At 38.8% G+C, this 26,646-nt stretch overlaps 1 protein-coding gene across 2 annotated transcripts in view; it reads right to left on the bottom strand.

The window, feature by feature from the left end:
* Nucleotides 1-7,780: 7,780 nt before the first annotated feature.
* HOOK3 (hook microtubule tethering protein 3) overlaps nt 7,781-26,646 on the bottom strand; it is a 93,872-nt gene continuing 75,006 nt past the window's right edge. Inside the window, exons 16-22 of one of the 2 annotated variants that reach the window (XR_014832735.1) lie at nt 24,765-24,862; nt 20,132-20,166; nt 17,070-17,152; nt 15,716-15,816; nt 14,555-14,659; nt 13,819-13,890; nt 7,781-10,895 (exon numbers count right to left, since the gene is read on the bottom strand). Coding sequence is in view for 1 of the 2 variants with exons in the window: in XM_021077847.2 (XP_020933506.1) it covers nt 10,755-10,895; nt 13,819-13,890; nt 14,555-14,659; nt 15,716-15,816; nt 17,070-17,152; nt 20,132-20,166; nt 24,775-24,862 (625 nt within the window). In the remaining variant the exon portion in view is untranslated. The remainder of the gene's footprint in view (nt 10,896-13,818; nt 13,891-14,554; nt 14,660-15,715; nt 15,817-17,069; nt 17,153-20,131; nt 20,167-24,764; nt 24,863-26,646) is intronic. The other variant, XM_021077847.2, reaches the window with a different exon arrangement.

Below are 26,646 nucleotides of genomic sequence, written 5' to 3'. Positions count from 1 at the left end.
CTGCGGCCTACACCACAGCTCATGGCAATAGTGGATCCTTAACCCACTGAGCAGGGCCAGGGATCAAACCCACGTGCTCATGGATACTAATCATATTCGTTACTGCTGAGCCACAATGGGAACTCCTATTAGACAATTATTAAACATGTGTTTGTCACTGTCGAAGAAAGACAATCTAAGTTGAATTTTTATACAAGTCTTTATTTACAACTTGTTTAACAACTGTACACTTTTTGCAGCCTTGAAAACATTTTTGTACTTGAATGGGAAAATATAGTTTGACCAAATCTTAACTTTATTCTTCATATACATATACATATATTATATGCATACATATAAACATATACATATAATTAATACCACAACAAGTTGGCAGTCATAAAATTAAAATGAGTTAAGTGATATCAAAAGGAAATACCATATAAGATTTCAAAAAAATTAAAAATCTGTCTCTGGTGATTTCTTTACGTTTTTGTGATTTTGGTGAAAATTTCTTACTGAGGCTCTCTAACAAGTCATTTACCTCAGAAAAACAGTGAGAAAACCCACGAATCTAACACATAAAATAGGGCTGGTAAACTTGGTAAACAGGTGGAAAAATGCTTGGATGCCATTTATGTACAATGTTGCTAAATCTGTATTGATTCCAATGGTGAAGTGAGAAATTTAGAGTCCTACGTGGATTTCCTTTTTGGATTACAGGGAGGAAGAATGAAACCGTGAAATTACAAATTCAGTCGTCAACCAGAAATAAGAACATACCTGGTAATATCCTTTTCGCAAAGGCTGAAGTGCAAGGTGGATAACTACAATGTCAAATACCAAACCAACAATTCACAGGATAATCAGTAATACTTAAGACATGAGTATAAGGCTTTAGAGTTGGGACTGTAATCAATACAACGCCAACTCCAATGTACTAAGGTGTTTTCCAGCTCATCTGAAAAGTTTTAAAAGTACTATAGGAAAAAAAAAAAAAAGCCTCTTCTATCCCCAAATCTTTGACAGAATTTGTTAATCAAAATAAGGCAAATGATTAAACTATTAGATATGTTTGAATTTTACCATTCATTACCATTCAAACTGGGTGTTATAAATGGGGGAGGGGCAATTGTCAAAATGTGAAAACTGCAAAACAAGATTAAACCTGGAAACTATTTTTCTGAGTACAAAGCATTATGCATCATACATAATCTGTAAACAGCAAAGTTAGTGACAGCAGTGACATTTAGTGCATCTGGTTTTTAAATGACTAAGGCTATTGAAAAACCAAAAGATTACTATGAAACAAATAAAAAGGCCCCAAATCATTGATTGGCATTTGTGTACAGTCATTTCCTGTATTTATACTATCATATTCTTTCTTATTTCAACCGTATCGAAAATTTCTCTTTAATAATATATTTTGGTAGAACATATGTTAAAATAGGCCACTGAGAAAATAATAAAATGAACTCGGATTATACCATTTACTCATCTGTACTTGAAGAACAGTAAGAATTTCATTATAGTCGCTTGGAATTTGATACCACTGGATTAAGTCTGCAGCTTGATTACAAAATTTAAAAAGGAAGAGGAAAGAATCTGATTTTCCTAACAGGATAGTTTTAACTAAATACCAAGCTGACTCTGAAGAGTTATGTTTAGTCTCTTACAGTTGTTAAAAAATTCAAAGATGCATTTGTATGCATCCTTTTAGTTATGTTACGCAGTTCAGTAAAAGGCCAAGTTAATTGATAAACCTTAAAAAAATGTTTTATTAACTAAGTCGCTGGAATAAAATGTTTGCTTCATACATGAACTTGATTCATAATCCAAGTGATTAAGAGAAAGAAGCTACGAAGAAAATCAAAGAAATTATCTGGATCTTGACATACTTGACATTTAAGATAAATGCAACTGTAGGGGCAGAAATAAACTGTTGGCAATTCTCATTAGCTCTATATAGATTTAAAAGTAAAAGAATAGAGGAATATGTTTATTAACTTTTACTTGTAAATAAGTGAAACATTCATTAGTTTCTGCTGGGTAAGTGTTAGAAGCTATGTGTCATCAATTTTAAAAGACTACCTAAAAAAGGAGAAAACCTGAACATACTAAGTTATGATTTATGAAGTTACTTAATTATATCACTTAAAAAGTAAAGTGCTAAGAATCTATATAAAAAATATACTGAAAACTAGTTTCAAAGAATGGGGTTTTGATTTTTCCTAGGTCTTTAAAAAGGGCTAGTATTAATTTTGATAAGAAAAATAGCTTTCTTCAATTATGCCAGCAAAATCTAAGCGTGTCACAGTTAGCTGAATATCTTTGTTTTGTCCTCATTCTCTCTTTGGCCATTACAGCACCATCAAAGGCATTTCCTACAGTGATGGAAATATTCTAGATTTGTGCTGCTCCATAAGGTAGCCATTTTCCATGTGTGGCTTTCTGGGCCCTTGAAATGTGGCTGGGGAACTGGGGAACCAAGTTTTATTTTTTTGTCTTTTTTTAGGGCCATACCTGTGGTATATGGAGGTTCCCAGGCTAGGGGTTGAATTGGAGCTGTAGCTGCCAGCCTTCACCACAGTCATAGCAACACTGGATCTGAGCCCCATCTGAGACCTACACCACAGCTCATGGCAACGCCGGATCCTTAACCCACTGAGCGAGGCCAGGGATCGAACCTGCGTCCTCAAGGATGCTAGTCAGATTCATTTCCACTGAGCCACAACATGAACTCCATGGGAACCAAATTCTTAATTTTAGTCAATTTGAATTTAAATCAGCACATGTGGCTGTGAATTGGACGAGGCAGGTCTAGAATCTACTCTTAACTAGGTAAACAGGAAGTCAGTGGATGTAAAGACATTAGAAGGTGCCATATCCATTTGAGATTTTGTCCGTGAGTGTGAGTGTGACTGTGTGCACATAGGTGTGTTTAATTTTTTTTTTTCTTTTTAGGGCCGCACCTGTGGCATAGGGAGGTTCCCGGGCTAGGGGTCGAATCGGAGCTGCAGATGCCAGCCTACACCACAGCCACAGCAATGCCAGATCCAAGCCTCATCTTCAACCTACACCACAGCTCATGGCAATGCCCAGTCCTGAGCCCACTGAGCAAGGCCAGGTATCGAACCTGCATCCTCATGGATACTAGTTGGGTTCATTACTGCTGAGGCACAATGGGAACTCCTAGGTGTGTTTAATTTTAATTTTTTTTTTTTTTTTTTTTTTTTTTTTTACTGTGGGAGGATACAAGTGGCTCTTCCCTCAAAGGTAGGACTTTAGCCTTCTCTATATGTTGCCCTCTTCAAGGGGACCTGACTAAGCCAAGCACATCAGTAGGATGGGGGCTGATGCAGGAGACAGCCCTAGAGAAACTTGCCACACTATAAAAGCATTTCTCTCATCTAAAAACACAAAATATAAGAAAACTCTGAGAGTGTTCTTAAGAGCAAACCTCCCTAGTCTTTGGCAGTAATCATTTGTGTCAATGTTTATAGAACAAGAAATATTTCAGTACATTTTGACTATGATTTTGTTTAACTTTCTCTCTCTGGAGATTGAACCGATGCCACGGCAGCAACCCAAGCTGCTGCCGTGACAATGCCGGATGCTTAACTGCCCGGCCACCAGGGAACTCTTTGACTATAAAAGACTAACATATTCAAGTACATACTGCAAGAGTCCTGACTCCCCGAAACATCTCACAACAGAACAAGCTGAAAACCTGCCTATGTTTGAACTTGAGAAAATGGCCAAGTTCATAATGCCTACCTGTTTTAGCAGAACTGAGACTATTTTTGTAGCTTTCTGCCCTCATTAGCGTCTGCCTTTTCCCATCTCCTCACTCCCACCATTTTCCAGATTCTCAGACTTTTCAGTTCTTGGAATGTGGCTTGCTTTCTCCTGTCTGAGAATATTCAAAGATGAGGAAACTATGAAAGCGAAGGCCAGTTTGCAGGTTGGTAGTTTAGGAGACAGGCAGATCAGAGGTGAGAACATCTTTTGATGAACCAGAAGACTGTTTCCTTTTTATTAAGGCCACTCCAGAAAACAGAAAGTTTAAAGTGTGCCTGCATGTGAGAGAACTTGGCTTCATGAGGAGGAACTTGTAAGAGTCTTATTAATGTGAAATATAAAATGCAATGCACACCTAGTAGCCCCAACCCAGGTTCAGAGAGATTTCTAGACTTAGAACTTCGGACCTGACTTAAAACATCTCAGGAAGAGTACAAAGCCCATTTATTTGGGCAATCTTTTACATTTTTCTTGGTGAGTGTTCCAAAATAAGGAAAAGAACCCCTATGGAATAGATATAAATGGAAAATGCCACAGAAAGGTAGAAGGAAAAATCATTACCTAATATTAGTAAAGTGCTGTGAATCTTGCAGGAAAGTATAAATAATACATACGTGAGTAGAACAGTAAATAATATTAAGACGCTCATCTCTAACAGTGACATATGTAAAAAAGACACACTACAGAATGTATATACAGTAATCACTGTCCAGAGGTCAACAAACACATCAAGAATAAAACGAGTCCCTTTCATGAAATTTACAACACAAATGCTAGTCTACTCATTTCTCTTTGCTAACTTAGAGATCCCTAACCAGACAACACCTGCTCAGAAGCCTCCTGCCTACGTTAAAGCCTCAGCGTGCTTTGGTAGCTTTTTTTCTTTTTGCCTTGAGACCGCTGTCTATTTAAGTATCCTTTGAGCTCTGAGTAGATATCATTGAGGTTATCTGATAGTTCCATGGGCCTTAAATTTTGAGGCTATGGACACCTTCTCCGATGCTTTTACCTCTAGACCCTCAACATCTAATTCAGAGCCAGTTAATGCCTGATCAGTTCCATAAAGGCTCTTCTTGATACGTACTAAAAAAAAAAAAAAAAAAAAAAAAAAAGCCTTCTCTTGCCTTCATTTTAAACACAGGTTTCTGTGGGGCTGCTCCATAGAGTTAGGGGAGACAGAAAGCTGAGCAGCTGGTTTGTAAACCAGGTAGAGCATGAGGTCCAGCTAACTGATGGGAAGCTAGTGGTGATTTTTAGCCACCAAAGATCTCTCACCTCATCAAATCCTATTATCCTTAGGCCCTTGAATCCCTGCCTCAGGTTTGGTGATGGGTTAACAGCTTCAGAATGAAAAATCAATGCTTCCGTCTACCCACCAATATGTACAGCTGGTGCTGTGTGCCCAGCGTTTGCCCACTGAAGGGAAGGATGGTTAGAAAATAAATTATGTTTTTGTCTACTCTTTTCTCTTGAATGATCACGTAACAAAGTCAGAAGATTTTATGAAAACTCCTACTTTAGGGACATCTGTTAAGACAATTGTTAAGTTCAACTGTATTAGTACTTCTATCTGCCTGGATATTTGTTTCTAAATCAGCCATTGCTTATCCCAATAGTCAATTCTGTTCTCAGAGAATGGATCTGGCTTCACAGCCTTCTGTTACTCCCTCAGATTTCTATGCTCGCTTACACACCACATACAGACCTATCTCACAGAATATTACTAGAAAATGTTAGAAAGCAGAAAAATACTGAAGAGCAATGTAATTGCTGAAATAGAGTGGTTAGGAAATGTTGATGGACCCACAACTGCCAAGACTCATATATTTTCCACAATTAGGTTCAGGACTCCCATTTCTCAAGTAAACTGATGTCCCTTCTCTACCGTTTTAAGTGCAGTGTGAAGAATCCAAGTATGTATCAAGATAACATTAAATATAAATTTTATAAGTTTTTATAGTTATAAATACATGGGAACTGGATTGATAAAAGGCTGTTTGAAAGCAAAGTTATTAGTACATATTTCATAAGAACATAATCAGTGATTTAAAAGAGATGGATGCCATCCTATCTGTACTGTCCTTCATTTTATTTTTTAATTTTTTTTGCTTTTTTTTTTTTTTTTTTTTTTTTTCCTTTTCAGGGCTGTAGGTATGGCAAATGGAAGTTCCCAGGCTAGGAGTCAAATCAGAGCTATAGCTGCCAGCCTACACCACAGCCACAGCAATGCCAGATCCAAGCTGCATCTGCAATCTACACCACAGCCCATGGCAACACTGGATCCTTGACCCACTGAGCAAGGCCAGGGATTGAACCCACATCCTCATGGATACCAGTTGGGTTCATTTCTGCTGAGCCACAACAGGAACTTCCTGTCCTTCATTTTATAAAAAGGAAGCTAAATACTGATACTTCCATGATTTAGGGGGATGCGGAGGGGTAGAAATCAGTTCGGTCTGGAGGAAATTATTTTGTTTTTTTATGCTTCTGAGAAATAAATAGTATTTACTGTGAAACTTTAGAACAATAGAAGTATCGTACTTAAATTGGACACTAAAACATTTTCAACAAAATGAACATACACCAATTATTATTTAAATATGCTTTATAGAAAGTAAAAAATTATATGACAGATACATTGAGAAGAGCTTTCCTCATATAAAAACTTCATGATACAAAACACTCGCATCATTAGAGTTACAAATAAGCTCCAAGACTGCTTTCTAAATGTAGTGAGATGGATTGTACATCTACCCAAATAAGCTGACATTTTGACCACTGGGACTATAGGGAAAGAGATCATCATTATTGAATGGAAAACCCTTTTAATGTATAAAAGGGTAAAAATTTAAAAGATGCTAAAATAATTTTCAAAGATCCCGAGATCCCACGTTATTTGGTTCTATACAGTCTCATCCTACTTTATAGTGTATCACACAGGCTTCACTGGGTTTTTTTTGTTGTTGTTTGTTTTTTGTCCTTTTAGGGCTGCACCCGTGGCATATGGAAGTTCCCACACTAGGAGATGAATCAGAGCTGTAGTTGCTGGCCTACATTATAGCCATAGCCATGCCAGATCGGAACCGAGTCTGCAACTCACACCATAGCTCAAGGCAACAACAGATCTTTAACCCACTGAGTGGGATCAAACCCGCATCCTCATGGATACTAGTTGGGTTCATTTCTGCTGAGCCACAACGGGAACAAACACCTAGGCTTCACTATTAAGAAGCACAATCCTACATCAGACTGACAGCCAATTCTGGGCAAAGAGCCCCTTCATAACATAAAGATAAAAAGTCAAAATATGTTTCCATCATTTAATGAACAGACAACCAAAAGCATTATTGTTATTTTGCCCTCAGCAAAAAGCCAGATGCCAAGCACTTTCCTCTCCCTTTTTAGGATCACAGGTATTCCTAGCCAGGTGGCTATAAACTAAGCTGGGTTTACACTACCTGTGGGTTGTGGATGCTTCTGCAGAGAAACCTCACGTGTTCCAAGTGGGGCTAACTGTAACACTCCTGGAGACTGAGATCTGGACAAGTGGAGGTTAAATACAGAGAGTTAAGCTTAAAAATTCAGAATTTTGTTTCAAGATAATTCTTATATTGGGATTAAGATGTTCGAGTTTTTTTTTTTTTTTTTTTTTTTTTTTTTTAAACAATGGCATTATCTTTAAAAGATGAATGCTTGTCAAAAAGTAAGAGATGCTCCAAAATACTCCATATCATAAGACAGGAATAAACAAGACTGCTACTGAAGAGACAGGGGTAAAACAGCTCATAGATAAAGTGTACCTTTCCTACACCCTAAATCATCCTTCCCTTCACATCACCCAGCACGGAGCTTCATGCCTTCCTGAGGACTGCTGATACATATGGGTATTAGCCTCATTATAATGAATCATCTCACTAGCCAATTTTACCAGGCTGGACCATCAAACAAATAATTCAATCCTGATCAATTTTAGAAAATGGAGCTTTTATTTAGGGACTTCTTTTTCTTGGTTATTATTAAGAAATCAGACAAATTTTAAAAAGATATGATCCAAGTTTTTGAAAGTTCTCTTAAGATACGTACAAATGTATTATTTATTCTCTTTTTGAGATGTGTTAGACTATGATATTTGCTGGATCTTTTCTGCCATTACAAACTTCTTAAATACACACTGCAGAATATACATTTTATGCTTGTATAGTCCTTAGTTATTAACTTTGTATTTTCCTACCCTGGTTAGAAGGAAGAAGGAAAATAAGCTTTTTGTTTATAAGAATTCAGACTCTGGGGTGATGGCTCACCCCAACCTCAGCTCAGTGACACTGTGCTGACTCCACTGCTGCCCTAGCAGACGGTGGCTTTGTGGAGCTACTGGGTACAAGGTACTGCACAGTATGGCTCCTGTCTACATAAGGCGCCCAATGTCTTTTAACTTCCAGATGGACCAGGCACCATCACAAACCTCCTGAGAAAAAAAATCAATTATTACTGAGGAAAGAGAAATTTATAAGTCCTTTCCAAAGATGAGCAAAGGAAACAGGGCTTGCCACTGTGACAGCTAAGTTTTATTCCTGCTTTTTAAAAAAGTGTCACGAAATGTTTAGAAACATAATTTCTACTATGTAATGAAAGCAATACACTGAAATGTAAAGATACTATATAAAGGTGAGTGAAAGTTATGAATGTAAACACCAAAATAATGGCATGCAACAGTGGCTGAAGAAAAAAAACCTGGAGCACTTCTTTCTAAAAGCTTGGTACTTTCTTCTCCCATTTAGAGGAACATATCTGAATAGATGGTAAGTAGGAGACCAGCACTGAGGCAACAAATAAAGAACTGAAATGAAAAACCTCTTACCTAGTGGGATATAGCCCATTTAATAAATAGCTCATAGACTCTTGTATTTTCATCCATCATATTCCGCAGGCATGTTTCCCAACAGTTCAATTTTACCAAGGTTATTTAGTGTTTATGCCCCGACGGATTAGGATCAAGGAACAGTTGGGTCCTTCCTCTAACTTGTGAGGTAAAGGGATAGGAAAGGCTGTACCATCTTAAATCACCTTTAATGTTTCATTGTTAAAACTTTCCATGTTGACGAGGTTTGCTTAGCCTCCCAAGGCCCCACAATGCATTCCACTCCAGTGGTTCTCTCCGTTACTACTAGTTCTTCTTGCCTTACCTCTTACCAGGCAGAAGGACTCACACTGAGCTCAGACTTCTGTACTTAATGTGAAAAATTAGCACAATGCATGAAGTCATTTCTGTGGATTCTAATACCTTTCTTCAAGTATGATTTCTGAGGACAAATGAAAACACTACCAATTTTCAGGTCAACTTTCTTATGAAAAAGGAAATAAGGATTTAAAATAAAACACCTGAATAGAATCTGAAAGTTCTTAATTATATCTAGCTTGATTTAAAGTTACTCATTTGTACTTAATATATAATACTAAATGCAACCTGAACTTCCAAAGAGCAAGTACATGAAGTGAAATCCTCTTAAGAGGTGACCTATCTGAAACCAAAACCAAACAAGCAAATAACCTCATTTCAATAAATTTTTGCCTTAAAAAAAAAAAAAAAAAGGGCTATGGTGCAAGAAAAAGTCTGGAGGGGAACTTAAATTTAATTTGGGGCCAAATAGTTAAGCCAATGTGGAAAGTCAAGCAGAGACACTTTGTGTTCAAATGAATGATATTTTGCACTTATATAGCACCTTATATAGTCAAAGTGCTTTACAATCATGATTACTTGACAGCCATTCATCAATGTAAATAAACATAGTCTATAATCTGTCAACAAATCTAAGCACTTTGGGGCAACCAAATACCCAAGAGAATCTACTCAGTAGCAAATTCTCAGACTAGTACACAGAAGAAAGATTTAAGAGACTTGTTGCTACATCACATATAAGAAGTCACTTATTGATCTTAATGACTGATATTAAGATGGTTAAGTATTAGGAATTATTGAGAAATAGAAGAGTTTATGTTAAAGAATAAGTAAAACAAATGAGGTACAAGTCAACAAGGAAACTACCCCAAAGGTAAGGCTACCAATGACTTGTATTAGGTGTACAAAAAAAAAAAAATCAATCTTTTAGATGTGGAGGGCAGTTGAAACTGCAAATGTCAGGCCCATTGTTAGAATTTGATCCTCAGTTATTGTGAGATTCCAAAACAAGAGAAAAAAAATGAATGCACTGCCTGATTTTTTTTCTTCTATAACTTCTCCCCAGCTAACCTAACCAATGCATTCACATCTGTCAGCAAACAAGACAGCAGGAAATAATGAAATTCTATTTATGTTTAAAAAATAGTTTCCAAATCTTTGGACAAATTTAATTTCCTATAAAACAATGTGAAAACTCATTTTTTCCCTTCTAAATAATTCTATCAGGTGCTGAAGGTAGGATCTGATTAGCACCTCTGCCAATATATTTATGTCTTTGCAAAAAGTGCATTTGCCAACCATTTTATATAGTAAATATGCACGTTATTTGAGGTGCATTTGGAAAACAATTGAAAACACAGATTAATACATCATAAAAAGATTAATTCCCTTTAAACAAAGACATTCTTAGAAAGCATGGTAACACAGAGGCACAATAAAGAATATAAATTGTATATCAATTATTGGCAGAAAATCTAATTCATTACAAAGCCTACACCATTGGGGAAAGGACATTTTCATACAAAGAAAAGTACTACACTAATATACAACACTTTTAACTGGGCATTTAAAAATTTTTTGGCACATTTAAAGGAACCGAAAGGACTACAGAATAAAGGACCAAGAAACTGAAACATTATAGATACGGAGGAGAGAAAGTCCTCAAATGAGAAACAACTAAATAGTAACATAAAAGACAAAATATAAGCTGGCTGAATTTCCTGAAATGTTGTTATACATAACAGAAGTATGTTTTGAATTCAGGGTGTTTTTTTTAAATTCTAACAGCAAGACTTGTCTACCTTGCTGTGGCTGGCTGCACGTGGCCTGGGTATGATCTTCTCGTGCTGGTGGCCTGTCTTTGCCTCGCCAGAAATGACTGCCCTGAACTTGTGCTAGCAAGTCTGTCTTCAGCCGCCTTTTTATGAAGAGTCATTCCCTACATAACAGGGGGAAAAAAAAGGAATCAATGGAAAAATAGTGGAACACACTCTTACCAAAGACCATTTCATCATGCAGGATTTGTGATGTGGCTTAAGGCACTATTAGGAATGTTAATTCTGCTCATTATAGATGAAAATCTTACAGACATTGCAGTTCCAACAATTAGTACAAATCTTCTATCAGAAAAATTAAGGCTTAATTTTCTGAATTTATGATCACCCAAATTGTAGATGATAGAGATGGATTTTTGGAACACATTACCCATATACAATCATCCATACTTCCCTTTCAAACCAATATTATAGTGATTTTCCAAGAAAAAAAGGGCAATTGATTGGTAGCAGCTGATTCATGTGGAGATGTGGAAATCACAGGGCTTGTTTAGAAGGTAAATGCAAAAGCACTTGTTTCTTAAGGTGGAGGTCACACCAGGTCCATACCTACCACCACGCTGTTTTCTTCACTTCAGGCAGACTTGTGTCCTCAAGTCAAGAAAAGTTCCTGACAGCCCACAACAGAGGCCCATCCGGGCGCAGGGGGTCTTGCATGAGGGCTGGAGAAGGAGGCCTCCGTGCTTAGAGGGCAGCAGGGCCCAGAGTACCTCAGAGGGAGGAGGAAACCTGGGCCTCCCTACACACGAGGGCTCCCAGTGAGGTCACAGAGAGCAGGACAAAGTGGATTTGGTGCCCACTGCATCGGCCGGGGAGGAACTTCGGCCAGAGGAACAGGAACTGCTGAGAGCGGCAAGTTCCTCTCACCAGGGACTGAAACAAGACGATGGAGAGGAAGGGGACCCGGTGATGAAGGAGCTGGGCAGACACGCAGGGAAGACTCGAGAGAAGATGGGCCTCCTGCACTAGCCGGCCTCGAGGGAAACAGGGTCACAGCTCCACGTCTTTAACAGAATTCACTCGGTCACATACACAACACTCCCCACTTTCCCAAGAGAAAATCCAGGACGTGCTTCTTACTCAACTTGATATTAAGGCACTTGAGGCTCTGGGATCAAACATCTGCTGGTAATATTTATTACTATAAATATAATATTATAACAATTATATTTTATTTAAAATATATTCTTTACCCTCACTTTCACATTCCAAGCCATTTATTCAAGTTCTTGACACACCTGTGAGGTGTCAATCCCCATCTCGAGGCCATTCTCTGAGATACTGCGTATCTTTTCCCAGCACGCACCATCCCTGATTCCATTTCGGTTGTCTGAGAGGCAGAACTCTCTCCATGTCCAGGAGAAGCTGCTACCGGCTATCTTACCTGACCACACGCTGGGGTTGTACCTTCACTCGCCAGAGAGCTGAAAACTCTCCTTTAATACCACATCACAGAATAAATGAGTTTGGTTCCAAAAGGAATACAGTATGTGGAAGTCATAAAACTTAATCAGGTATATGCAATTACTGGTAAGGGTTGAGAGGCAGGGCTCCGAGACTGCTAACATTAACCTCCGAGGAGGACACAAAGGAAGCAGAGTAAGTGTGGTCAGGACTCCTTCCCAGAGACCTTCCGTAAGTATAGCTTTTTCCTAATATTTTTACATTTTAATTTTCAGTGAATCTCTGATTGTCAATGATAATAGTATTGTAAACCTTTGAATGATTTCTTTTGCTTTTTAAAATTGTGATAAAATCTTAAATATGTAGTTTTAACCCAGGCAAATATAAGTGTGGACATGTCATGAAGTTGTATGTATTTTTCTTTTTTTTTTTTGGTCGCACCCACAGCATGTGGAAGTTCCTGGGCCAGGAGTGGAAAGCGCGCCACAGCAGTGATGATGACAGATTCTTAAACTGCTGAGCCACCAGGAAACCACTGTATAAATTTCTCGACAAAGTTCAGATCACATTATTAGGAGATGTGGGACATTAACCTTTAAAAGACACAGTATCAATTATAACTGTAAAAGAGAAACAATGATACTGTGCCAATAACACAACTACAGGGTCTGAGGGATGTGAGGAAAAGAATCTGGCCTAGTTTCGAATCTCAGGCAACTAACATTTTGAAAAGGCAGAAATGTGGTCTTACTGGGAAGAACAAAGAAGATAAAGGTCTAGGAAATAATGTTGAAAAAGAACAGCTCATAGCTCTTCAAACCCAGAAAAAAAAAAAAATATATATATATTTTTTGGTCTTTTTAGGGTTGCACTCGCAGCATGTGGAGATTCCCAGGCTGGGGACTGAATGGAAACTGTCGCCACTGGCCTACACCACAGCCACAGCAACACTGGGATCCGAGCTGCACCTGCAACCTACACCACAACTCACATCAACATTGGATCCTTAACCCACTGAGTGAGGCCAGGGATCGAACCCGTGTCCTCACCGATACTAACTAGTTGGGTTTGTTCCTGCTGAGCCATGACAGGAATGTCAGAAAAATCTTACTGAAAAATCTTACCAAAAGGTTGATATGCACTTATTTTCCCCTGCAATACTTTTTTTGTGTTGGAAAATTCAATTTCAAAACCTCCAGTTGTTCAGGGTCTAACACCGTGACCATTTAACCAACTCTGTGAGTCAGTTAAACTCTTTTCATGATAAGTAGCACTCCTGCAAGGCACTGAAATAGTCTTACAAAACAAAAGCTACTGCATCTGGGTTTAGATAGCCCTACCACCAGAATAAAGTGGTTCTACAGGACAGAGATCAAACTGTCATTTATCTCTCTATCCACCAGGACAGGGATAATGACATGTCCACAACATTCTAGCCCTGGTCACATGGTTCTCCTATCTCCTGCTGAGCCCTAAGATCACCACTGGAGTTTTGTTAGTGTGAGTTAGGACAGGAATTACTTTCCGATTCATTTGGTAGAATTACTTCTATGGTAAAGGGAGTATAACAAATACCTCACATTCACTGAACTCTGCGATATCTTTTAAGTATTATTTTCTTACCATATTGTACCAGGCACTAACAATATATTTCTCCTCCATCTCTCTCTGACTCTTTGTTTTCTCATATTCTTTCTAAAAAGCAAGCACATGTAAGCATGTAAAGATGAAAAACAATTCAGTATCAATAAAATACTCACAATTAACCATCTAAATTCACGGGTACTATGCACAGTCAGCCTTCTGCATCCACAGATTCAATCAACCCCAGATTTAAAATAGTAAAAATAATAATAATAATAATAATAATCCCGAAAGTTCCAAAACCCAGACTTGAATTTGCCACACACTGGGAACAATATGTACTGTGTTAGGTATTACAAGTAAACTGGAAATTGTTTAAAACACTTGGACGATGTGCTTAGGTTATATGCAGATAACCACATATATTACTTTTTTTTTTCCAAATGGCTGCACCTGTGGTGTATGGAAGCTCCTAGGCCGAGGAATGAATCCAAGCTGCAGCTACGACTCACGCCACAGCTGCAGCAACAAAGGATCTTTAACCCGCTGCATTGGGCTGGGGATCAAACTGCAACTCAGCAGCAACCCAAGCTGCTGCAGTCAGATTCTTAATCCACTGAGCCACAGCAGGAACTCCACATAACACTACGTGAGCATCCATGGCTTTTGGTAACTGTGCCCCTAGGATGTTGAGGGACATACATCCTCGACCGTATACAACAAGGCTTTTAGAAAACAAAGAATAAGTCAAATTCTTATCACACGGTTAAACTACCTCTAATGAATGGAATAGTCGGTCCCGTTCCTGGAGCTGATTTTTAAGAGCTTGTATTTCTGGTGCTGCTCCTTGATTTTGTTTAGGATCTAAAGTACGAATAACCTGCAAAAAGTAATAGAAGAAAAAATTTAAGTCTCAAACCTAAAGAATGTACCATCTAAGGAAGCAGTTATTAAAAAAAAAGAATAAACCTTATGAGAGTCAAAAATTATCTTACAAGGAAGGCTATTTTGAAATTTGAATGTAGGAAATGATATTCAGTTGTTACAACTTTTAATTATATAAAACTTTAAAATTATGTAAGAGAATCAATTATAAAAAGTAATTCTGGGCGTTCCCGTTGTGGCCCAGGGGAAACGAGTCTGACTGGGAACCATGAGGTTGCGGGTTTGATCCTGGCCTTGCTCAGTGGGTTGAGGATCTGGTGTTGCTGTGAGCTATGGTGTAGATCACAGACATGGCTCAGATCTGGCATTACTGTGGTTCTGGCGTAGGCCAGCAGCAATAGCTCTGATTGGACCCCTAGCCTGGGAACCTCCATATGCTGCAGGTGTGGCTCTAAAAAGACAAAAAAAAAAAAAAAAGAAAAAAAAGTAATTCTGGATAAAATTAATCAATTCTACTATAGCAGACACTATTGACAGCTGTCTTCCCTTTCTTGTTCCTCTGATTTGGTTCAGCTTCTGACCAGATGTGCGCCAGGGAGTGGGTCCCGAGGTCTACAAGCTGTCACTGTAGCCCTTCTCCTCTGCCAATGGCGGGTTTAGACATAGGCAGGTGACACACTAGCTTGCCCCCTAGAGGACTTCTATGAAGGCTCTTTTCACCTTTTGGAACAACAGTTTTACTATCAAAAATGATCTACCACATAGAAAACTTCACAGAGCAGAACAATAAAAACCCACTTTCTTTAACCCACATTGTCACAGGACACGAGACACTTAAGTCTTTCAACACGCACTTCCTGAGGGACATGCTCCTAAGTGATCACAATGCCATTACTGTCTATAAGGAAATGGACAGCTCTAGAGCACCACAATTTGGGCTCCTGGGTTGGAAGCTTCCTGGGTTCCTTGTGTGAGAGGTCATCATACAGGCCCTGGTTTAGAGACATCACTGAAATGTGGTCAGAAAATGAAGAGAGGCCCACAGACTCACACTTTTGGCTTTTTCCAAGTATTTTTTATATCGTTCTTCCATTTGTTTCATTTCTTCTTCTTTCTTCCGTAAGGCTTCTTGTAATTCTTCAATTTTTAAGGCTGCCAATGAGAGAGTTAAAAAAAAAAAAAAAGGCTTTTTTTTTTTTTTAGATTGCAACAACCTTAAAAATATTTCAACTGATAAGATAAAAATTATTAGCTTTCAGAGAAAGTAATTACTCTGGTCTATTCCTACATAAAATTTTATTTTTAAAAATTCATAATTTTTTAAAAAAACAAAATGCTTTTCTTATAAAGAAAAAAACTACAGGATGGAAGTGTGCAAATTAGAAAGTATTCATTGATGGGAGTTCCTGTTGAGGCTCAGTGGTAACAAACCTGACTAGTATCTATGAGGATGCAGGTTCGATCCCTGGCCTCACTCAGTAAGGTTAAGGAGCTGGTGTTGCTGTGAGCTGTGCTGTAGGTCACAGACACGGCTCAGATCCTGCGTTGCTGTGGCTGTGGAGTAGGCCGGCAGCTGCACCTCAGATTCCACCCCTAGCCTGGGAACTTCCATATGCCACACTTGTGGCCCTTAAAAAAGTATTCATTGATGGCTGAAGGATACACAAAATCTGGTCTCTTTATACATGAAGTTGAGTATTAGTCTCAATTCTGACACATGTTACCTCATGGAGACATTACAGTAAGTGAAAATGAAAGCCATTAGGCTAGGTGAAATAAGCCAGATACAAAGGGACAAATACTGTTATGATTCCATTTACATGAGGAGAAGAGGCTGGGCAGAAGGGAGGATGGTAAGAGAGTGTTTAATGCTTTAGAGTTTCAGTTTGGGAAGATGAAAAAGTTCTGGAGACAGAGAGTGTTTGTACAACAGTTTGAATGTATTTAATGTCACTGAACTATATCCTGAAAAATAGTTAAAATGGTCATTTTTTATGTTATGTATATTTTACAATACAAAAAAAGCAAGTGTCTCTCCTGCTCCCACCCACTCCACACAAAAGCATTAACCAAGTCAACCTACATACATGTGTAAATATCAACAAAAGTAAAAAGTCTGGCTGACTTACACTCTAACTACATGATGAAAATAATTTCATAAATTATTCATTAGTATCCATAACTAAGGAAAAACTCAAAACTATAATTAGAAATGTAAGACATGCTGAAAAGATGATTATATATATATATATATATATACTCTTTCTGTGAATGGGACAAACTCTTTAACTGCTAGAAAATGTAAAAGGGCCATCTCTGAAAAAGCCAATTTTTACATGAATTCACTTTTACTAAGGTAATGTACAGCTTATCAGTTTACAACTAGGCTAATTAGGAAAACTCACAGCTGTTGTTAAATCTTGGTTCGAGATCTTCGATGATGGCTCTCTTCTTCTGCAATTCATTATTGGCCTCGTGCAGCTTCTCTCTGTGACAAAATACATAACACCATGTCACCTAATACATTTTTGCATTTTTTTCACTTGAAAGATCTAAGTTCTTTATTCTTGGGATACACTTGCATAGCATACAAGTGCTATGAAACAAAGGTGAAAAGGCTAATCCAACACAAATGTGTGTGTGTGTGTGAGTGTATACACATATATTTTGTCCTCCTTTTTCAGCTGCACCCACGGCATATGAGAGTTACCGGGCCAAGGATCGAAACCAAGCCATATCTGTGGCTGGAGCAATGCCAGATCCTTAACCCACTCTGCTGGGTGGGGGACTGAACCAGCAACACCACAGAGACAAGCCAGATCATTAAACCACTGTACCACAATGGGAACTCCCAATATAAATATATTTTTTATATTTTTTAAATAACTAAAAAACAGACAAAAACCTCAGAGTTTGACATAGTAATTATTCTTTTATATAAATCTACACAAGTGGAAAGTAATAACTTAATTATTTTTATTTTTTCTAGGAATAAGGATAGCATAAAAATTAAATTTAAAACTTTGCAGAGGCTTTACAACCCAAAATCTTCCTGCAAAAAAACCGAGGTTCCCAAAATAAGAATTAATAGAAAGAATAGCATATACCATTAAAAAAGAATAAATTAATGGTACACATTACCTACATGAAGAGATATCACAGAATAAAGTTGGATGAAGGTAGTCAGGCGCAAAAGGCTAATACCGTACAATTTCTTTTATACAAAGTTTAGAAAGTGTCAAAACTAATGAAGGGTGTTAAGAGATCAGCACAGTGGCTGGTTCAGAGATGTACTCAATCAATAAGAAGGGAGAACAAAAACCCCGGGGGTGTTGCTGGAAGTATGCTATATATTGATCTAGGTTACCTGCCTAGGTAAGAAAACACTCATCAAGCTGTAGACTTATGAACTCAGGATGTGCATACTTTATTGTAAGTTACAGCCCAATATAAAAGTCAAAGAATCATCAACAGATGAATGGATAGAGAAGATGTGGTACATATACAAATGGAATACTACTCAGCCATAAAAAAGAACAAAATAATGCCACTTGCAGCAACATTGATGGAACAAGAGATTTTCATACTAAGTGAAGTCCGAGAAAGACAGACATCATATGATATCACTTATATGTGAAATCTAAAATATGGCACAAATGAAACCTATCTACAGAACAGAAACAGACTCATGGACATGGAGAACAGACCTGTAGTTGACAAGGGGGAGGGGAGGGAATGGGATAGACTGGGAGTCTAGGGTTAGTATGTACAAACTATTATGTTTAGAATGGATAAACAACAAAGCCCTACTGTACAGTACAGGGAAGTATATCCAGTTTCCTGGGACAGACCATGATGGAAAAGAATATAAAAAAAGAATGTATACATATGTATGACAGAGTCACTTTGCTGTTTAGCAGAAACTGGCACAACACTGTAAATCAACTACACTTTAATAAAAAATTTAAAAAAAGAAACTGGATAGCATGCAGCAAAGCTGCCAGACTACAGGATTCTTTCCAATGCCAGTAGGACAGGTCAAATGACCTCTGTGGTAGTGGGGATGTCTGGTTTACCAACATTGTAAACTCCAACAGGTTAGCAATCCACGGCCACCTACATTCAGTGTCTGCAGGGACAGTTTTCCCAGAATGTAATGGGAAGGATTAAAGTTGTTACTGACTTGTGAAAAAAAAAATCACAAAACATTTCTAACATCATCAAGCTCAGACAGAAGTAAAGGTGGAGGAGGAGTTCTTCTTCATGAGAAAACAAATATAAGATATTATTTTATTTTACTTTTTGCTTTTATTTATTTTTTTAGGGCCACACCCGCGGCATATGGAAGTTCCCAGTCTATGGGTCGAATTGGAGCTGCAGCTGCTGGCCTACACCACAGCCACAGCAACCAGGATCCGAGCCCTGTCTGCAAACCATGGCTCAAGGCAACGCCAGATCCCCAACCCACTAAACGAGGCCAGGGATGGAAACTGCATCCTCATGGACACTAGTCAGATTTGTTTCCCCTGCACCACAACGGGAACTCCCAAATGTAAGGTTTTAAAATGTAATCTTTTAGATTAAAAAGTCATGTTCGAGTATGTTTGCAATTCAAAGAAATATTTGCAAATCTGCCCCTGATAAGCTTAATAACCCTTACAAACATTTACATAAAAAGGAAGATTCAGCGGGCCAGACTCTAGAGCTGGCAAACTGCAGCCTGGGGACCAAAGACAACCTGCTGCCCACTCTGTATAGAAAGCTTTGTGGAAGCACAGTCACAACACTGGTTCACATATGGGCTGTGGCTGCTTTCCAACCACATAGCTAAGTGTTTGTGACACAGACCATAGTCTGTAAAGCGTAAAGCAACTGCTCTCTGCCCTTTATAGAAAGAGGTTTCTGGAGTTCCTGTCATGGCTCAGCAGTAACGAACCCGACCCGTATCCATGAGGACATGGGTTTGATCCCTGGCCTTGCTCAGTGGGTTAAGGATCCGGCATTGCCCAGAGCTGTGGTGGAGGTCGAAGACGTGGCTCAGATCCGGATCTGGTGTTGCTGTGGCTGTGGTAGCGTAGGCTGGCAGCTGCCGCTGATTCAGCTCCTAGTCTGGGAACTTCCATATGCTGCGGGTGCAGCTCTACAAAGACCAAAAAAAAAACCAAAAAAACAGAGAGAGAGAGAGAGACAGACAGAGAGAGAGGGAGCAAAAGGTTTTCTGACTCCTGGTCCAGAGGGTCACACATCTAACTGGGATTGCAGATACCATCATGAAGAAATAAAATCCCAGAATCTCTTAGGAGAAAACAGTTCTAATGTGGTAATTGTTTTCATTCGATCACCTTAGGTGGAGATGACATTTTAGACACTTGATAATCATCTCTACCTTTGAGGCCATAACCTCTAAACACAAAACAGAGTTTCACTAGACAAAATAAGAATGAGCCTTAACAGCTTTTATACTTACAGATGTTCTTCAAGCTTCTTTTTTAGAAGAACTGACTAAAAATGGAAAATAAAAAAATTATTAACATTTTAGCTAATAAATTATTTTAAAAATTAAAAGTATAGTAGTAAATAACTGAGCGGACCCTCAGTAAGTTCTCTAGTCAAAGAGCTGAAAACACACAATGTACCCAGGTTTATTTCTCTTTGATAAGGGAGAGTACAACCTATATGTGATAGCAGTCAGTATAAATCCTGAGACCTGCACATCTGAATTCTCGATAGTCAGAGAAATAATAAAAAAGCCACTTATATCAGACCTAATATTCCTAGACATGAAAGGCAGTAGAACTCTAATAATAATAGACTTTCCCTAAGACACTTTTTATCTACTACACTGTTTTCCTGGCATCATAGTGAAGTCTGTGATCAATTTCTATAAATACTGACTTAATCAGAGATTTCTGCTATGCACAGGTTGCAAATAATTTATGTGATGGGATGGAAATGTGAAAGATGGGATATGTATAGCATTGAATATGCTGGAGAATGCAAATTTAACTGGTTATTAAAAAAAAATTCTCCTTGGGAGTTCCTGTCGTGGTGCAGAAGAAACGAATTCGACTAGGAACCATGAGGTTTCAGGTTCGATCCCTGGCCTCGCTCAGTGGGTTGAGGATCTGGCGCTGCCATGAGCTGTGGTGTAGGTCACAGACATGGCTCGGATCCCGAACTGCTGTGGCTCTGGCATAGATTGGCAGCAATAGCTTGGATTAGACTCCTAGCCTTAGAACCTCCATATGCTGTGGTGTGGCCCTAAAAAGACAAAAACCAAAAACCAAAAAAGACATTCTCCTAAAAAGTAGGAGATTAGAACTGACCCCAAATAAACCAAGAATAACAGTGTTCTCTATAGGACCAGCAGGTTTCATAATTCAACTCAACACTTGCAGGGGAATGAATTAATGAATTAATGAATTCTATGAAACAGTTCATGTTGCAATAAATGGTTACATAATTAACTCAGTCAAACCCAAATAACAGAGGCTTAAACAAACTGTTCAATTAGTCAATCGTAACTCATTCCTCAAACTGGGCTCTTCTGTTATCAGTCCTTTTACTTCATAATGATGACTGTAATCATGTACTCAAGCCCATTCTGACACAGCTCTGGAATGTTCCAAACTCACTTCTTTGCAAATTATGTTAAATATAGCTAGATTAGCAGACTGCTCCCCCTAAACATTAAGAAAACTGATAACCCCGTTGACTTTTGATTCTTGATTGTAATTTTCACATTACAGAGGGTAAAGTGAGAATACTTTTAAAATACTTTAGCTTTCATTTTGCATTTATGTTTTGATTAGGCTCTGAGCAAAATTAATTTTGACTCTGAGATAATACATAATAAAATGATGATTTAACGAGTGGTTAATATGCCAGGCACTGCTCTAAAGCATGTCCTTTGCACTGTCTCGCATCAACCTCATCATCCTGGGAGTGACACCAGCCCCATCCTACAGCCAAGGAAGGTAAGGCTGGGGAGAGAGCCAGCAGCTTCAGGTGGCAGATCCAAAACTAAAGCCTGGGTCTGCCAGATGCCAAAGTCTACGTGCAGTCCTCTCGTTCCTACTTCCTTTGAGGCCTGTCTTGCCAACGGAAGGCTGTGACTGCTGTAACGTATGCCAGGAGGAGGGCAGACTGTGACAGGAAGCTAGCTCCAAAATACTTATATAAACAAACTAATTATAACAATGGGGGTATAGCAGAAGTGGGATGGGGGAGAAAAAGAGCAAAATTCCTTTTAGTTTGACTTGTTAGATTTTTTAAAATATCCTTCAAGTATCTTAACTCAAAAGGGCATAAACCTATAAGGCAGTAATACTGGTATATCCATTTTTGCATAAAATTCCCATAATTTAAAATTTCAACATCAACTGTGATGGCAGATAATATATAAATCCCCAAACCGCTCAATATATAGAAAAGAATAGGAAGCCATACTTACAATAGCCTTGAGCAGAAACCATGCCAAGAGACAGAGAAGACATATTAGTACGAAGCAAACACAGCAGCCAATAGAAGGAACGATTTAGTAATTCATGAACAGAAGTAAAAGATATGCATTTTTTTTTCAAAAATGTACATTTTTCTTTCTTCTATAGTCTCCTCATCCTGTCTTGTTCTCTGGAGTTTTACATACTGTGGCTAGCTCAAGTTATCCAATATGACTGGATATAACAATGCTTTTCTGCTTCCATGCTAAAAATAAATGACATAAGAATAATAATAAAAATGTGCAAACTATGCTACTCTGACTTAAGGTCACATGCAAGGACTGTGCTTTTGATAACAGAAACAGGCAGAAATTAGGTTGTTCTTCAGAGAGGACCAATTCCATTTGGCAGGTTGTTTTACATATTATATATTCCTGAGATGCAAAATTGTAGGTTAAGTGAGAGAGAAGACAGAGCATTGAATATCTGCCAGGGATGGAACCTCCTGGCATGACCACACTCTTCTCCAGATCATGTTGAGCCTATGTTCAGAATGAGCAAAGTCTTGATCTGAATCTTTTCTTTATAGAGAAGAGCTCTGAGAGAGTTTTCAAGGATTTAGAGCAACACGTATCTTTAGCATCTGAGCAGTCAAATAAATTGAATAGTTTATGCAAATAGTACATTCAGGGCTGGCAACTCACTCCTGAAACATGGTCTGTTAGTGTAACGACACACGGCATATGGAATTAGCTTTGATCACCACAGTGATACTTCATCAGGCTGTGTAAAATTATTTTTGTACAGAATACATTCCTTTCTATATGTTTTAATGTAAGAGAAACAAGGGTAATGGTCATTGCTATAATACCGAGGTGGAGCTCATTCTGATGTTGTGCCATTTTACTTCTATAACCCACACACCCTTTCCCTCTCTACCGTAACAAGTCAACAGAAAGTCTCCTCAAAGTTTCTGAGACCAAAATGAAGCCTACATTTACCTCAATTTAAGGGACCTGGTGATTTCACTGAACTAAGAAATGTTCTACACTCTGGTTCGCCTCCAAGACACCCTCAGTTAGGCTTACTGGTATTTTCATACACGAATGGTGGTTCTGCCTGTGACTGAGCATTCTGGATAAAGGCATGTTTAAAAAAGTAAACCCTGACATTTCAGACTGATTCCGTTTTAGTAAGGGAATGAGGCAGTGCAAATGCTGGTGACAATTTTAGGAACTGAGAATCAGTGTGGGGCTCAAAGAAGGACTACAACACATTAGAGGATAAACTCTGACCTGTAGCCTCAGAAAGCTTGCTGCCAATGGAAGCCATGTAGGTGTTTAAGAAACCGAGAATTAGGTACAGATGAGCTTTCATACCCAACATTCTCAGATCTGAGGTAATGGACTGTTTTGTTTTTACCCCCTTCTTATGTTACTAAGGCTGGATGGAACTGGCCGTGTCTACAGCTCAGACGCTGAGTGCCCAAGATGACTCTAACACTAGAGACAATCCAACTGGTTTATACTCAGAGGCCAGAGCTTACAGCAAATTATGCTGGCATGGGAAAAAAATTACCAACTGATGTAAGAAAAGATCAGTCATTAAAATTTAGTTTTTATCCCCTCCTCACACTATTTTTGAGCACTTTATAGCTGCAGCTCTATTTATAGAGCTCTTTAAATGTACAGGATTTTCAAAACACGACTGGTTTTCGCCTTCACCAGAGACTGACTACCATGTGCCGCATGGGCACTGTGGCAGGCATGAGCAAGAGATGGAGCGGGGCCAGCACCTGCCCCAACACGCTTACCGTGTTCTAGGTGAGCACCAGCCAACAGGCAGGGCTGTGACAGGAACAGTGCTAAAGAATATAAAGGCCAATGAGCTTATATTTCTCTGTGTGTGTATTGGGGGGGGGCAGGTGCAAGAGGTGAAAGAGGGATTCATAGACTCAGAAATGGTAGGATTCTAGGAATAGCATTATTTTCTTAAAATCAATTTTACATCAAGCATTGCTACTTGAATATGCTAAGTTTCTAACAGCATTTTAAATTTTTTTTTTATTTTTTGGACCAGAGGGAAAAACCTCTACTCTTGAATATTGAGTTGAGCACATTATACATAAATCCCCAATTAATTCCTTAGCTGACAACTAGAAATGAGTTTCTAATACCCAGCAAGGTGAACATGCAGAGACAATAAAGTGCGGTCTGGTCCTTTTTATACGAAGTGCTAGCAAAAGGAAAACACATATCTTTTCTATAACAAATATAATTGCAATTATTTTGATAGACACCATCAAATAAAAAATAAAAGTTATAGCTTTTCTTTTCTTTTTCTTCTTTTTCTTTTTTTTTTTCCTCTGGTGTTTAGGGCCGCACACACAGCATATGGAGGTTCCCAGGCTAGGGGTCAAATCGGAGCTGTTGCAACTGCTGGCCTACGCCACAGCCACAGCAGTGAAGGATCCGAGCCATGTCTGTGACCTACATACACCAGCTCACGGCAACACCAGATCCTTAACCCACTGAGTTAGGCCCGAGATCAAAGGGGTAACCTCGTGGATACTAGTCGGATTCATTTCTGCTGCACCACAACGGGAACTCCTAGCTTTTCTTAACATAATGAAACTGCTGGACCATTACTGGTACATACAAAGACTTACATCTTCCGCCTTTGAGCCTTGATCCTGTAAGGATTTTTGCAGTTCTTCCACTTGTGACTGTACTTCCAGAAGCCTCTGATTCACCAGCCTAGAAATCAAAAGTACATTAATTTTCAGAGTTCTGGCTGAACTTCTGCCTTCTGCCTTAGGTTGAGGTATCAGAGAGACAGTAATTAGCAAAATAAAGTCTCATGTGATAGTCATGGTGGCTCATTTTTCTGGTTATTTTTTGCACTGCCTGAAATTTTGATGATGACATCCAAAAAACAGTGTTTTGATAGCACATTTTGTTGAGCTGGTATATTTATGCACATATATTTACCTGAAATTTACTTCGAGGCATGTTTATTAAAAAGAGTGCTCAGTATTGTGTTAAAAGATCCTTGAACTCAAGGAACTGAAAATGTTAACAGATACAATATGAGGTAATACTTCAGCCCAGAACGCAGAGCTATACAAATGAGTGCTGAATGTACGAAGAGGCAAGGACTATACTTAAATCTGCAGAGGAGTCAGGGAAGCTTTGCCTGAATTGAGACCAAAACCGTAAACAAACTGCTTATGGGTTAGGGGTGGGGAAGGGCTTCAAGACCAAGAATTCAGCATGTCCAAAGCACACAGAAGATGACCTCAGGAACTGTATGCCTGGAGAATAAGTTATGGAGGGAGAAAGCTTGGAGGTGAAACCAGAGCAGAAAAGAAAAGACTGTGAAATGCAGATATATTTTCATCTGGCCATTAATCTGGCCTAAAATTTGGTTGGACCAGAAAGAGCCCAGCCAGCCTTTAAAATGCCGATTCTGGAGCTCAATCTCCATTAAATTCTCTAGGTCATCAGGATGCAACGTGCAGTACACCAGTAGGTCTTGGGTGATGCTGAAGGATAAGACAGCACTCCAGAAAGATGACACTGGTGTGAGAGGAGGTGTCCTTTAAAAACCAGAGGGCAGACATGAACCAGGCGGAGGAGACCACGGTGGCTACTGCACGTGCCTAAAGGAAAGGGACAGAGTTGGGGGTAAGGCATGGAAAAAGCAAAAGACTACAGGGAGCCAAAAATAACACTCGGGATTTTGGTGTGAACTACCAAGAACCAGTTACTGAGAAAGGCAATACGGGAGGCAGGGGCTGAGAAAGAAACACACAGACCTCGTTTGGCATTTGTTGGAAATGAAGTGCCCAGATGCCTGTCAAACTGCTGGATGGCTGTTTCTACAGCACAGCCGGGGGCCCAAGCTGACCCTACAGACCTGAGAGCCATTTGGAAATGACTGAAGCCACAAGCACAAACAATGGTGACTAGAAAGAATGTGAGCAAGGGCAGAAGGAACTGACAGTCCACAGCAGCTCACCCACCAAAGGGCGGAAAGAGGAACCTCGTCCTGGAGAATAACCAGGTAATGAGGAGACTCGCAAATGAGGGCTGACACTGAAATTGAGACAAAGTCTGAATCGAGGGAAGAACCAACAGTGAATGTAGCAAAAAGGTGAGGAGAGATGAGTCCCTAATGTTCCCACCGGACTGGTGATTCTAGTAAGAGATACTTTAGTAAAAGCCAGGCAGTAAAAGCCAGGCTGCCCACAATGAAGAACAAAACAGGGCAATGAGTGTTTAGAATCCAACACCCAGGAAGCTCAGGAAGAAACATTTTCTACTCAACAAGTTGCAATAAATTCTTATCATAAACCTTTAGGCTTTATATTTTAGTGAGAATCACAGAAAAGGGCAATAAATCTAAAATAATAACTGATGTTTTTCACATGAAGGATGCTGCTTTTTCATTCAGTGAAAGAATCACCTGAAAATCCATATTCAATATGGGAACACAGGTACATAAGCACATTATGAACCGTAATTTTCTTCAATCTTTT

Source organism: Sus scrofa, chromosome 17 (genome assembly GCF_054392235.1).
Source record: "Sus scrofa isolate SSC_HxYL_T2T_F1_AM1 chromosome 17, Sscrofa_HxYL_maternal_Yorkshire_Landrace_v2.0, whole genome shotgun sequence".
NCBI classification, from domain to species: domain Eukaryota; kingdom Metazoa; phylum Chordata; class Mammalia; order Artiodactyla; family Suidae; genus Sus; species Sus scrofa.
The sequence above is the reverse complement of the archived record's forward strand: the minus strand, read 5'-3'. Positions and strand labels throughout refer to the sequence as shown.